Source organism: Manis javanica, chromosome 7 (genome assembly GCF_040802235.1).
Source record: "Manis javanica isolate MJ-LG chromosome 7, MJ_LKY, whole genome shotgun sequence".
Classification (NCBI taxonomy): domain Eukaryota; kingdom Metazoa; phylum Chordata; class Mammalia; order Pholidota; family Manidae; genus Manis; species Manis javanica.
In genome coordinates, this window is record NC_133162.1 from 48,672,365 (window position 1) to 48,686,575 (window position 14,211).

The 14,211-nt window shown below is 35.1% G+C and overlaps 1 protein-coding gene across 6 annotated transcripts in view; it reads left to right on the plus strand.

The window, feature by feature from the left end:
- Positions 1-14,211, plus strand: part of CTNNA3 (catenin alpha 3) — a 1,703,691-nt gene that overhangs the window by 508,570 nt on the left and 1,180,910 nt on the right. For all 6 annotated transcript variants that reach the window (XM_073240982.1, XM_073240983.1, XM_073240981.1 and 3 more), the window contains exon 7: positions 1,217-1,420. In XM_073240982.1, the coding sequence (XP_073097083.1) occupies positions 1,217-1,420 (204 nt within the window). The remainder of the gene's footprint in view (positions 1-1,216; positions 1,421-14,211) is intronic.

A 14,211-nucleotide genomic window follows, 5' to 3' on the forward strand; every position in this document is an offset into this window, starting at 1 on the left:
TCAAAATGTAATGTAGTACAATGATCAATGTGTTGTGTGTGTGTGTAAGTATGCACACACAAACATAATATATATATATATATATATATATATATTTCTGTGTATATATTTGTATATACATAAAATTTTATCTATAAGATTATATACTTTGAAGGTCAATGATCTTTATGTGTTTTGTGTATGTGTGTAATAGACTCAGACATGCATATACATTTCTAATACCATTATATGATTTCATTTTATTAATGGCTCTTCAGAGACTTTTTATTTGCTACTAACTCTTTCTCCAGTTACTATATCATGCCTCAACTTTGGAAAGGCTATCTTCTTTGATGTATTTTAATAAATAACCCTTAGAGCCTCATAACATCCATTTTTTTTCTTCAGAGGCTATAGATTATCTTGATTTCTGTTGCCTGAAGACATATCCAAATGGAAATCTTAAAAATACCATCAGTTTCTAATGGCTGAAAATAGCTGGAAGTTATAATAGATCAATTGGAGGATGGAGTTTTACTTATTAAATGAATAATTAAAACTCAGAATTCTCTTTGGTATGTTAGTGTTAATGTTAATTAAAGTACATGATTTACAATGAGGCATAATGAAAATAATTTTGAAGTAGGTATTACAAGACCTGAATACTTATCTGAACTTTGTTTATTTACCTTGAGCAGGATGGTTTCAACTTCTTTCATCATAAACTGAAGTGTGTGCTTAACAGTATTTTTGTGTCCAACTTTTCCTAGTGTTGTCAGGATGATATATATGAAAATACTATGTAAACAATAGAGTTCTATATACATAAAGGTGACTATTGTAAATAATTGTTAATACATGTCAGACACTATACTAAGCATTCATGTCATACTTACAATACTTTTATGAAACAAGAAATGTTAATCCAGTTTTACAGATCAGGAAGTAAAGGTCAGAATGTGTAAGATATCAGAATGAGCCCATACTATGGTGAGTGGGAAAGGCAAGATTTGGACACAGCCTGACAGTAGAACTGATGCTCATAATTGCAGTGTTTGTTACTTACCTGAATAATAATTGCTACATAGAATTATGCATGAACTGGTTCAGGCAGTAGAAGTACAGTTCTCTTTATTACCACATCTGAATTCTGAATGTGAAAACAAAATATTTATTTTTTTAAAAAAATAGGATGCCATAGAATTCTAAACCATCCAAATGTGTGTTCTTCCTTTAGAATTTAATTGTCATGGATCCACTAACAGTGACTGAGGAGGAACTAAGACCATCACTAGAGAAACGTCTTGAAGCCATTATCAGTGGGGCTGCTCTGTTGGCCGACTCTTCATGCACGAGGGATTTCCATCGGGAGCGGATAATCGCAGAATGCAGTGCCATTCGCCAAGCTCTCCAGGATCTTCTTTCAGAGTACATGAGTGATGTAAGTGACTGTTTTTCCCTATCCCGTATATTGATATGTGCTGAGGTTCTTTCTGTATAGAAATGTGATAAATTACAGATGAGTACATGATTTTACCTGGATTCACTTTCTGCGTAGGTTCTCCTTGGGCTGCTCACAGGGTACAGCATTAATATAGGAGTTTCTAGGGACAGAATCAAACCAGAGGGTTATTTACATATGATTGTTTATTTTGAGACAGTATCTAAATATTAGTTAATTAAGAGAATTTGGATTAGGAAAGAAAACTGGAGTTGCATATCAATTTGAAGGGTAAAAAGATAAAAGAGAGCGTTGTTCAGGATTAAGTTGGTGAATTACCAAATTGGGATTTAATGTGTTGCATAAAGTCAGTCCTGTAGGGGTTAAGGCCATTTTTGAAGGTGTAAAGAAATAACATAGTTTGGATAGCTTATAACCTTTTACAGATGTGACATAATGTCATAGATTTTTTAAAATTTTAGCTATCGCTCAGGAATATTAGAAATGCTGTCTAAATTTTGACAAGTGCAAAAATATTTGTTTCAAGGTTCTTTTGGTTTCATTTCACATATGTTCATATATATATATGAATTTCATATGTATATATGTAAATCTGTCTACAGAATACCTATGACTATTCTTACATTCAAATGTCAGTGCCATTGTTAAAGTGCAGAAGAAAGTCTTGAAGATATTGTCAACTATATATTGAACATGAAACCTCCTTAAATAATAGAGCTAAACAAAATGAAATATTTATGATAGAAATATTTTTATATGCCTTATTATAAGTGGTAATTCATAAAGGAATGTTTTGAAAATTGTGGATTATAAAGAATACATCTTTTTGGGTGTGAAATTAAGGATTTAGTATTGTTCAGTATAAGTAATTCATGTGAATAATTGAAATATGCTAAAATTAGTTAGTGAGTTTTAAGGATCCTTCAACACATTTGATGTATCTCTGTGCTCCTAATATTTGATGACTTTGGTTCCTGATCAAAAATTTCTTGCCTGTCAAGAAATCAAAGTTGTAAAGCAGATTTTGTTAATAAGAAGAACACATTATTAGTATCAGTCCTGCTTCTGAAGCTAGAATATCTCCAGTTTTAGCATATAATGTATAATCAGTTAAAGATTTTTTTAAGCAAATTCATTAGTTACAAGAAACTGGTAAGATAATATTGTATTGGAATTCCTTTTCCCATGATACGTAAGCTATTAAAATTATTATTCTCATCTCTGTAGATAGTTACATATATGCCTATTTTATCTATAAATTATAAAATTATACATTCCCTTTATTAGCTATAGGTAAAGAAATTTTATTCTTTTAGATACAAACACAAACAGATGCACATGCACACACATACATAGTCAGGGATAGCCATATAATTATGGAACCCCATGCAAAATGAAAAAGATTTTTCCTTTTTTCAGTCTTGATTGACCCCAGAAAATTTATTTCTATTTGCCATTTAATGTTAGATTTCTAGTATACATAAATATACTTGTGGGAGCATGCAGACCCTCATGGGTGTCCATCACCCTATCCCATGACCCCTGACCAGCCTTGCCTGTGCCAAAGCCTCCAGCAGGAATGGAGTGTAGCAGTAACTGCTGGGTGGGAAAGCAGGTGGCTGAGGACTGTCCCTGGAAGACACTGGGTGGCAGGACTTCATGTGGGTCTAGGGCATATACTTCACTGACCCTTTCATTTTCATTAATACACACCAATTCAAAGATAAAATTGTAAACGATTTCAAAACCACGGTAGAACAACACTAACCAAACATGGGGCCCTGGGTAGTTGCAGACCCCTGAAGCTGGGGTAAACATATCACATAAAAATAGTGGTGATTTTATAGTTCTCTACAACTTTGGGTTAAAAACTATTTGGTTTAAAAATTATTCATACCAAGCGTCAAGTAATGGGAGTATTTTGCCCTGAGTGTAATTGCTAAGAAGCTGCACTGTCTCTAGAAATTTATAAATAATAAAGCCAACTTAAAGTTGGTCTGCTTTTTACTGTCACCATGCAACCGGCAAGTCTAAACATCAGTGATTAAATGTTTTTCAGAAAATTCGTGTCCCTAACTTCTAAACAATTAATGTGGTCATTGTTGAGTTTTAATAAAATGTATACATGAGTCAAATTAGCATGTTTTATGATTATCCTTTAATAAACATTGTATTCTTTATGTATTTAAACATTCAAAATAAACAGATGCAATGATTGTAAAGGCAAAGAACTAGAAATAGAGTTATTTCAATTCTGTTATTTTATCTGTTCCTTAAAATTTTTATTTGAATTTCAAAACTATAGCAATAAAACTGAATTGTGAGGGGTAATATTTTTATTGGGTAAATGTAAATTTCATACATGAAATATTTCATTGAACTTAAATAATAACTTTGAAATTTGTTTTCCTTTTGCAAATTTTCATTTGTTTTGAAGTTAAAGAACAGATGAGGATAATAATGATTATTAATGATTCTTATGAAAAGTAAATTGTGTCATATAGAGGAGGAGGAGGTTTAAAAAGTACCTACACCAGGTATCAAATATGCTAAGTAAGGCACTGAAAATATGTATGTATTTTCCTGTCTTACTGATCTTTTTCTTGGTAAGGATTTAATCTGATGTTCAGTCTCAAGGTCCATTTGTCAAGTATACAAAACCTATTTATGTTATTAATATCCTTCTGTTAGCTATTATGGTTTTAAAATAAGGTAAGTTCTGTGTTAGAAGAGTGAAGTGGAAAGAAACCTTTTCATTTATTTCATACAAATCATTGAGATCAGAGGTAAGTAGCTTTTTTTTCCCAGCTTCTCCAGATAATTATCTTAACTTTTATTTTTTAAAGCTGTCAACTTAATTGGAGGAATTGGATTATTTCTCAGTTCTTTAATTGATTAGACTGTGCTACTCATCATGCTTGGTGGAGGCTATGGTCTTTTTCCTTGTTTCTCCTCCTGTTTCCTCTTCTCTCCTTCTGGCAAAGTGCAAACAGCACCTGAAGTACCTCTCCCTCGTGGCAGGTCACCCTTTATAGCTCACATCCCTGTGGGAACTCCTGTAGCCTAGTTGGCTGCCTTCTCCACTGGAGAGGAGCTCTACGAGGGTGAGGAGTGTCCTGGCCCTTAGCGTAGAGTTTTTCAGGCATCAGGTGCTATTTTATTCCAATTATTATTTCGTTATGGGTAAATTGAATCTAGTGCTTGACTCTTCAGTTTTTAAATCAAAATTACAATGTGCCTAAAGCAATTAATTTGTATTTATTTATATGATAACTGTGAAGAAAAGATGGGGAGGAATAATGGTGAGAACAGGAACACAGGAAAGGAAGAGCAGAGTGAGAAAGCTTGTTCTGTGGGTGATCTCAGTACATTTATATATTCCTTTCTCCTAGGGCATCATGTTAAATACTTGTTAAGGAAGGCATATTTTTCAAGGAATGAAAGACTTACTGTATGTGTGATTAATATCTGGTGATCTGCCCTGATGTTGGTGTAAAGGTTCAGTTGTGGTTCACGTGATCAGAAACCATTCATATGCATATTTTATTGACATTTTACTAATAAATACAACCTATTAATAATTAAAAATTTGAATTTATAGTGTTATAAAAACATCACTCCAAAAGCAGTGTAATAGTTCCTTTTCATATAAAAGTGCAGAATTTTAGGTCTATCACTAGTATCTGACCAAGTCAATGAATATTGGAATTAAGCAGAACCAGTCTAGAAAAACTGTGGGGTTTATTATCAGAACACATTTCCAGGTTTATTTTTATTCCGTGTTTATATCACAAATGATTCCTCTCTAAAGCTGTTTTGTCAGCTTTAATGAAGGTGCATGTGTTTTCCTAGAACTAGCTGAACCCAGACCTTTCTGAGTTTAGTCAAAGTTTTAGGACAGCTCTTGTGCTTACATCTCAGCTTCCTTCCCAGGTGAAGGAACATGGTGTGTCTTATTTTGGAGGCCTGGTGTGCCTTTCAGATTAGTCAGGAGCTTTTGTAATTGAGCTATCTTAATAGAGTAAATGTTTGATAATAATTCAGACACAATCATGACAAGCATTAAAACTTAAAGTGAGATTAACACTCATCAAAATCTGTGGATTTATTATGTGAATGTGACTTCAAAGTTTGGAATTTTGCAAGTCTGTTGAGTCCATAGCAGTTTAACAGTGGGAAATGAATGTGGTTTATGTTTATATCTGAATAACTTTACTTCCTTAAACAGATCACCAAGACTTGACCATTTTATGACTGAGGTGCTATGTTCAGTAAGTTTAATATTTTATCACATTGGTAAGAAATTAGTAGGAAATGAGACCAGATGGGTCTATAACAGATAAAACAGACAACCACTTGACACTATTAATGATTATATATGCCCTAATATTTTCCTTTTTCATATAATATATGTTTATAATAAATACATATATAAATAAATGCAAGTACAAATAAATATATATGTAGTTTATGAAAATGAATAAAACGTTCTTTTCTATTGCTGCTACAATAAATTACCATACTCTTTGTGGTTTAAAACAACACAAATAATTATTTTATAGCTGTGTAGGTGGAAGTCTGGTACCAGTCCGACTAGTTTAAAAATGTAAGTGTCAGCAGGGCTGCCTTCTTTTCTAGAGTCTCTAGGGAAGATTCCATTTCTTTGCCTTTTAGAGTTTTTAGAGGCTTCCTACGTTCCTGGGTTCATGGCCCTTTTCCTTCCTCTTTATAGTCTGAAATGTCATATTTCTCTGACCCTACTTCTGTCCTCACATCTCTTTCCCTGACCACAGCCAGCAAAGTTTCTCCACTTTTTAGGACTCATGTGATTAGATAGGGCCCACCCAGAGTATTTAGAATTGTCTCATTAAGGCCTTTAACCTTAATTACATCTGCAAAGTTCCTTTTGCCATGCAAAGTAACATGTTCACAGATTCTAGAATTAGAATATGGATAGACCTCTGGGAGGCCCATGGAGTATTACTGATACCAGTCTTCCTTAATTTTTGGGATCATTATCAATCTTTACATATTATAGTTAGTCTCCCTGACTGACTTTAAGCTCTGTGCAGGCACATTACATGTCTATTTTGTTCCAAGTCCTAGGCACAATGCCTGACATTTAGAAAAAGCTGAATTCTTGAATGAAAAAAATGAATGAAATAATTACATATTATATATATCATGTAATGGAAAAACAGCTTCTTTGACATTAAATGAAATGAGTCTCAAGCATCTACTAAATTGATATGATATACTGACTGTTATAAAAGGGCTTATTTTACAAAATATTGGTCTCTTCTAAAAATCAATGTGAGCATTCAGAAACAAAATTTTCTCATTCTAGTCTGTGCATTTGGATGCACATACAGCTATATTCCAAAACAGAATTTTTACTCATTATAGCATATACTCAAGGCAACATTCCAAATCAAAGAAAGTTTAACTTTTGTCTTTTAAAACTTAGAATTGTAATTTTCTAAGATATTTCTACTGATTTTGTTATACCTCCAGGATTGGTTACGTCTAGTCTATCTTCTCTGATGGACAACAAAATTAAGGAATTCTTCACTTGAATGGGGCAGAACAAGGAGGCTCTCTGAAGAAAGAAGAGTCTTAGAGGGGAATAATATTTTTAAATGGTGCTCTTGCTCTTGTGAAAAGAGAATTGGAAGTGGTGGCCATTGTGTATTAGTTCTAAGAATCTGCAGACCTGGAAATTTTCCAGGGGTGGGTTGAAATCATGTGATGTTGTTAAGTTTGAATATGTGGCTGGACAGAATCCTTAGGTAATGTAGAATTATTGGTGAAGTTATACTCAAGTTGGTACTTTACTATAAAGGGATATCTATTTATATATATATATCAAATGGAATATTGAGGAAGAAATGGTTTCGGTAGAGCAAATGAGTCAGGGCTGCGTGGGTCTGACTGTAGGCCACATGCAAGGACCAATTTTCATTTCTAGACCTCTCACTTGTCCAATATTTTCTTCTCTTAGTGTCTTCTCTGAAAGCACATTGTTGGTTCTCATATATTTTTTGAGTGAGTAAATAATCAAATGGACTCTTGTTACTTAGAGATGTATTTCATTTTTATGTCTTAGATTTAATGCGTTCCCTGTCTTGGGGAATTATAAAGATTCAATAAAGCCAACAAAGATATGTTATGGGGTTTTTCTTCCATATCAGGCCATCATCTCGCTCCTGAAAATCCATTTTGGAAATAGTTTCCTTATTTCTCATGATAAGGTAAAGCAGTTAGGATGCAAGGACTATGCATGACTTTGAATACTAGAGACAGGTTAGAATTGAAATTCTGAACATGTAAAGGCAGCTTCAAAATCTATTTACTTTCATTTTTTTTTTTCACAGCCTACATATTAGAATCGGTCTGTTATTGGATCGGGTACACTCTATTGGATGCTCTGCATTATATTCTTAAGTTTGTACATTGCTCTGCAGTGAGTACTTCTTTTTGAGTGGTTGATTATATTGGAGACCATGTTTTTCAGTTTATAGTTATCTGGATTTACCATCTTAGCTAACTGAAGAGAAATAAATATTATCTTGTAAAGGTTTGTACAATAGTAGATATGCCAAAATTAGAGAGATAAATCAAACTCAGCTTAGAACATGAGATCAAAATAAAAAGAGACATAAAGGAATTGTCAAAATCAAGGAGAGTGGAAGCAGATATTAAAGCTGGAGCTAATTCAATAATCGAAGTTCAGAGAAATAGATTGTGGGGCTCTGATTGACAAAAATGGATTTTGTCTTCCTTGATTTCTTTTCTGTGCCTAATTTAAGGACTCTATATAGGGCAAGTATTTAAGTCTATGAATTGTTTGGGAAATAATATAGCACTATTTCAGCTATTATTTTTCTGAAATACTTTGGGGTCTATCTAGTCTTATTCCTCTCCTAAATTTCCCTGAATTATTTGGATGAGAATTGTTAAATAAGTATTCTGAGGCTTTCTTGGTAAGCTAAGTTTGCAGTTATTTAAATCTACCACAGAATGTCCACTTTGGGATTTAAGAGGGGCTTGTGTAGTGCTGACTGGGGAGAAGGAGGTATCTAGATTCTTCTGTTGAGAGAATGGACTCTTACAGGTCTCTGTGCTTTAATGTTGTAATCTCTCTTAAAAGTAAAAGTTTATAGAGCGACTCTGCAGAAATGCAAGTTACATGATTACTGAATTAATAAGAAAGCTAAAATAACAAAAGTAGGCCACCATTATTATTAAAAAAAGAAGAAAAGGAAACTAACCATACAGAGCCAGAATACAGGAGGAGAATAAAGTAATTTGTATAAAACGAAAGTAAGTGAAAACGAATGGAGGACATCCTAAAGTGGCAAGACTTAGATTCCATGAAGAGAGCGATACACAGGTAAAAGTCCGGTCCCTGAAGGGTACATTCTCTGGGCCAGAGTCTAAAGGCTGAGTCTTCTGTCTTCGTCTTTTGCTTGCCAGCAAAGGCAGCTATGATTTCTAATATTTATGGAGCAGGTCAGTCACTTACCTTGTGATTTGTTTCAACCGACCCTTCCCCAAGAATTGGGTTCCTTTAAACTCTCCTGTTCAGGCACTGCTCATATATTTCTTGGAAGTTCCTGCTATTTTTTTTAAATGTTGGACTTTACTTAAACTTTTTGTTACATAAAAATTGAAACATGTTAAATGATAGAAATGACAGGAATAAAGTAGGAATCAAGAGTCCTGGCATGAAGTGTTTGTTTAAACTTTTACAAAAATTAAGGGTCCCGAGCCTAGCATAGTTCCTAGGTAAATGATACTATTAGAATGAAGAGAAAGATTGTTGTCTTAGATCAGGTACACTGCAAGCTGACTCTGAGATAAAAGTTAGCATGGAGGTTTATTGGAGCATTCTCTTGGGGGACATACGTCTAAGAAGTGAAGGCAGCAGGATTGGGCACAGAGATAAGGTGACTTGCAATAGAAATTCCAGCTATCCTATGGGGGGCTCTGGAGCTGGGATGGTGGTTCACAACTGTATCAACTGAAGGGGAGCTTCTTTTTATCCCTGCAGTTGTCAGTCATTACCTATGAAACGTGTAACCTTGGACAAGGCAGCTCCCTGCTGAGGACAGTTCCTGGATAGGGAAAGAACTGTGAGCCATCAGCGGCTGAAAGTCTTGCTGAAAAGGGGATTTGAGTGAAGCAACACTGAATCCACTATAATAGTTACTTGAAAAAATAAAAAAGTTTTTTTTTTTTTAGGTAGACCTTGAGCAAGAAGGTATTATCCTATGTTCACAACTATGGTCAGTATATTTGACCTTCCATAGTATTTGATTTGCTATTGATAATGTTCAGGAAATTATTAGGGTAACCATACAATTTGTCATCCAAACTGGGATACTTTTGAGAGGCAGAGGTACTCTAAAATAGTGAGCAGGCCTTCACTGATCTAAGAAAGCCATGTCAGGACTGTCCCAAGCAGACTGAGATAGATGGTCACCTAGAAATTATGTGACTATATATATTGTAGATAGGATAATACATATGAAGGATTTTAAGAGGAATTTAACACATTTTACTGACAGATTCTGTATTGACCATAAAAGATAACTAGAATATAAAGCTTGAGTGAAAATTCTATTAGTGCTGTTGCAATTTCTAGTCACATAATTCTTCTAGAAACGTTGTGCTAATGACTAGTGGTTTCAGAGTCTGAGCAATCACAGTCTTAGTTGTCAAGGGGGATCAGACAAATAAACAACTGAAATAGGGCATGAGAAGAGCTGCAGTAGTGGTCAGTACTGAGTACAATAACAGCCCCAAGCAGGAAGTGGTTAAGTCCCCTGGGGTCAGTCAGGGAAGGCTTCACAGAAAAGAAAGCTCTTATGCTGGCTTTTGAAGCAAGGGGAGGCAAGAATTCCAGAAAGGTGTAACAGCCTGTGCAAAGGTCCAGAAGCAGGAATCAACATAGTGTGTTTAGTGTGGGGAATATAAACAGTTCAGTTTGGATGAAATGTGGAGGAAAGAGGGAAAGATGGGATATGAGACTGCTGACCATTAATTTACAATTAGGTTCCTTTCAGATATTTGATAAACTTCATAATTTCTTTGCTTTCAAAACAAGCCAAATTTCAGTTTAAGCCTCTTTCTTTAATGCTAATCAGTTATGCTAATTATATATATAATTATATATAAGCTAATCTTTAATGCTAATATTATAATTAATTATAATAAGAAATATATATGTAGTCTTTGTCCCTATTTGAGACAGCTTCTAAAACCCTTAGAATTTCCTAAGTGATGAGAGTGGTAAAGATGTCTTTTATTAGGTTAGTGAAATGACTTTCAGACCTACAGATGGGTGCTGGTCGCAAGGAGAACCAGCCATGTGATTAGAGGACTGGGACTTTCATTTGCATCCTCCTGACTTCCTGGTGATGGGAGAGGAACTTTAAATTCCTCTTAAAATCCAACGGCCAATGATTTAATCAATTGCAACTATGTAGTAAAACCCCGAAGAATGGAGTTCAGAGAGCTTCTGGGTTAGTTATTTTATAGTACCTCCTTTGAAAGATATTTTTCTTTTATTTACATATGGGAAGAATATATGTATAAGGAGTTTTATTTCCCCATAAAAGGTTGATTCCTATCTGTGGTAGGAAGAATAATCCCTCACTCCCCCTACCCGACCCAGATGTTCTTGAATACATTACATGGTACAAGGGACTTTGCATGTGCAATTAAAGACAGAGACCTTGAGATGGAGAGATGTTTCCTGGATCAGACAGGTGGGCTCAATCTAATCACTTGAGTCCTTAAAAGCACAGAAACTTTTCTGGATGAATCAGAGAGAGAGAGGATGGCAGAAGGAGAGATTCAAAGCATATGAGAGAGTCAACCCACCAGTGCTGGCTTTAACCATGGAGTAAGGGAGCCGCACGCCAAGGAATGTGGATGGTCTCTAGCTGAGAATGGCCTTTGGCTGACATCCAGCAAGAAAGCAGGGAGCTCTGTCCTGTAATTGCAGGAAACTGAATCTTCTAACAACCCAAGTGGGCAAGTAAACAGATTATCCTCTCGAGTCTAATGAAAGGAACACAGCCCTGCTGACACCTTGATTTTATCCAGTATTGTACTACTGACCTACAGAACTGAAAGGTAATGAATTGTTGGTATTTTTTACACTAGCAATAGGAAATTAGTACATCATCTTAATCAGGGGTCATATAGTCCACTTTTGTAGGGAAACTGTATGAGCAACTTTGAAATCTATGTGAAATGCATTGCTGCAGTTATATACTATACATAGATATATTAAATATGAAACATGTATTTAAATCTCAGGAAAGGCAATCACAGTTTTCTAGAGACACCAAAATATTGATTTTTGAATGTGCTTATGTATCTCACAAAAGATTTAGCATAAAGAAACTAAAATGCATGAAAACTGTTTAGTTGTGTAAACACCATTAAGTGATATGGTGTTACACGAAGAAAAATATCATTTAGTTTATTATCTGAGCCAACACTTTTCAATGGAAATATTATGCAAAGTAGAATAGCATGTGAGCCACATACATAATTTAAAATTTTCTAGTAGCCACGTATAGTAAAAGGGACAGATGAAATTAATGTGAGCAATATATTTAATTCACTGTATGAAAAGTATCATTTTATCATGTAATCCTATAAATATTATGAGCAAGAGAGTACATTTCTTTTTAGTATGGATGTACCTTATTTTTTTTTTTTTTTTACAAATTGAAGGTTTGCAGCAACCTTGTATTAAGCAAGTCTATTGGTGATATTTTTTCCCACAGCATTTGCCTACTTTGTGTCTCTGTACATTTCGGTAATTCTTGCAGTATTTCAGACTACTTCATTATTATTATATTTGTTATGGTGATCTGTGATCAGTGATCTTTGATGTTACTGTTGTGATGGTTTTGGGATGCCACGAACCCTGCCCATAAAAGATGGTGAACTCAGTCGATGACTCTGTGTGTATTCTGATGGCTCCACTGACTGGCTGTTCCCCATCTTCTCCCTCTCCTTGGGCATCCCTATTTTCTGAGATGCAAGAAAATTGAAATTAGGCCAGTTAAAAACTGTACAGTGGTCTTCAAGAGTTCAATTAAAGGGAAGAGCTGTATGTCTCTCATTTTAAATCAGAAGCCAGAAATGATTAAGCTTTGTGAGGAAGGCATGTTGAAAGCCAGGATGGGCCAAAAGCTGAGCCTCTCATGCCAACAGGTAGGCATGCTGTGAATGCAAAGGAAAAGTTCTTGAAGGAAGTTTAATGTGCTGCTCCAGTGAACACACAAATGTTGAGAAAGTGAAACAGACTTACTGCTATATGGAGAAAGTTTGAATCGTATAGAATGAAAATCAAGCCAGCCACACATTCCCTTTTGCCAAAGCCTAGTCCAGAGCAAGGCCCTAATTCTCTTCAATTCTATAAAGGCTAAGAGAGGTGGGGAATCTGCAGAAGAAAAGTTTGAAGCTAGCAGAGATTGGTTGAAGAGGTGTAAGGAAAGAAGCTGTCTCCATAACAAAGAAGTGTAGGATAAAGCAGGACACACTGATGCAGAAGCTGTGACAAGTTATCCAGAAGGTCTAATTCAGATCATCAACAAATGTGGTTTAAATCACAGATATTCAGTGTAGATGAAACAGCCATATTTTGGGAGAAGATGCCCTCTAGAACTTTCATAGCTAGAGAAGAGAAGTCAATTCCTGGCATCAAAGTTTCAAAGGATAGGCCGACTCTCTTGTTAGGGCCTAATACAGATGGTGACTTTAAGTTCAAGCCAGCGCCCATTGGCCATTCTGAAAATCCTAGGGCTTTAAGAATCATGCTAAATCTACCTCTGCTTGTGCTTTATAAGTGGAACAACACAGCCTTTATGACAGCATATCTATTTACAACATAGTTTACTAAATATTTTAAGCCCACTGTTGAGACCTACTGCTCAGGAAAAAAGATTGCTTTCAAAATATTACTGCTCACTGACAATGCACCTGGTCATACAAGGGCTCTGATGGAGATGGACAATGAGATCAATGTTGTTTTCATGCCTGCTGACACAGCACCCACTTTTCAGCCTGTGAATCAAGGAGTCATTTTGACTGTCAAGTCTTATTATTTCAGAAATATATTTGTAAGGCTATGGCTGCCATAGATAGCAATTCCTCTGAGGATTGGGGCAAAGTAAACTGAAAACCCTCTGGAAAAGTTTAACCATTCTAGATGTCATGAAGAATATCCATGCTTCATGGAAGAGATAAAAATATCAGTATTACCAGGAGCTTGGAAGATGTTGATTCCAATTCTCACAGATGACTTTAAGGGGTTCAAGACTTCTTTGGAGAAAATAACTTCAGATATGGTGCAAACAGCAAGAGGACTAGGATTAGAAGTGGAGACTAAGGATGTGACTGAATGGCTGCATCTCATTATAAAATTTTAATGGAGGAATAGTTGTTTCTTATAGATGAGCAAAGAAAGTGATTTCTTGAGTTGGAATCTACACTTGGTGAAGATTCTCTGGACATTGTTGAAATGACAACAAAGGATTTAGAATATTATATAAATTAGTTGATAAAGCAGAACAGGGTTTGAACGGATTGACTCCAATTTTGAAAGTAGTTGTACTGGGGGTAAAATGCTATCAAACACACCACCTGCCACAGAGAAATGGTTTGTGAAGGGAAGAGTTAATCAATGCACCAAACTTAATTCTTGTCTTATTTTAAGTAATTGTCACAGCCTCCCCAACTTCACC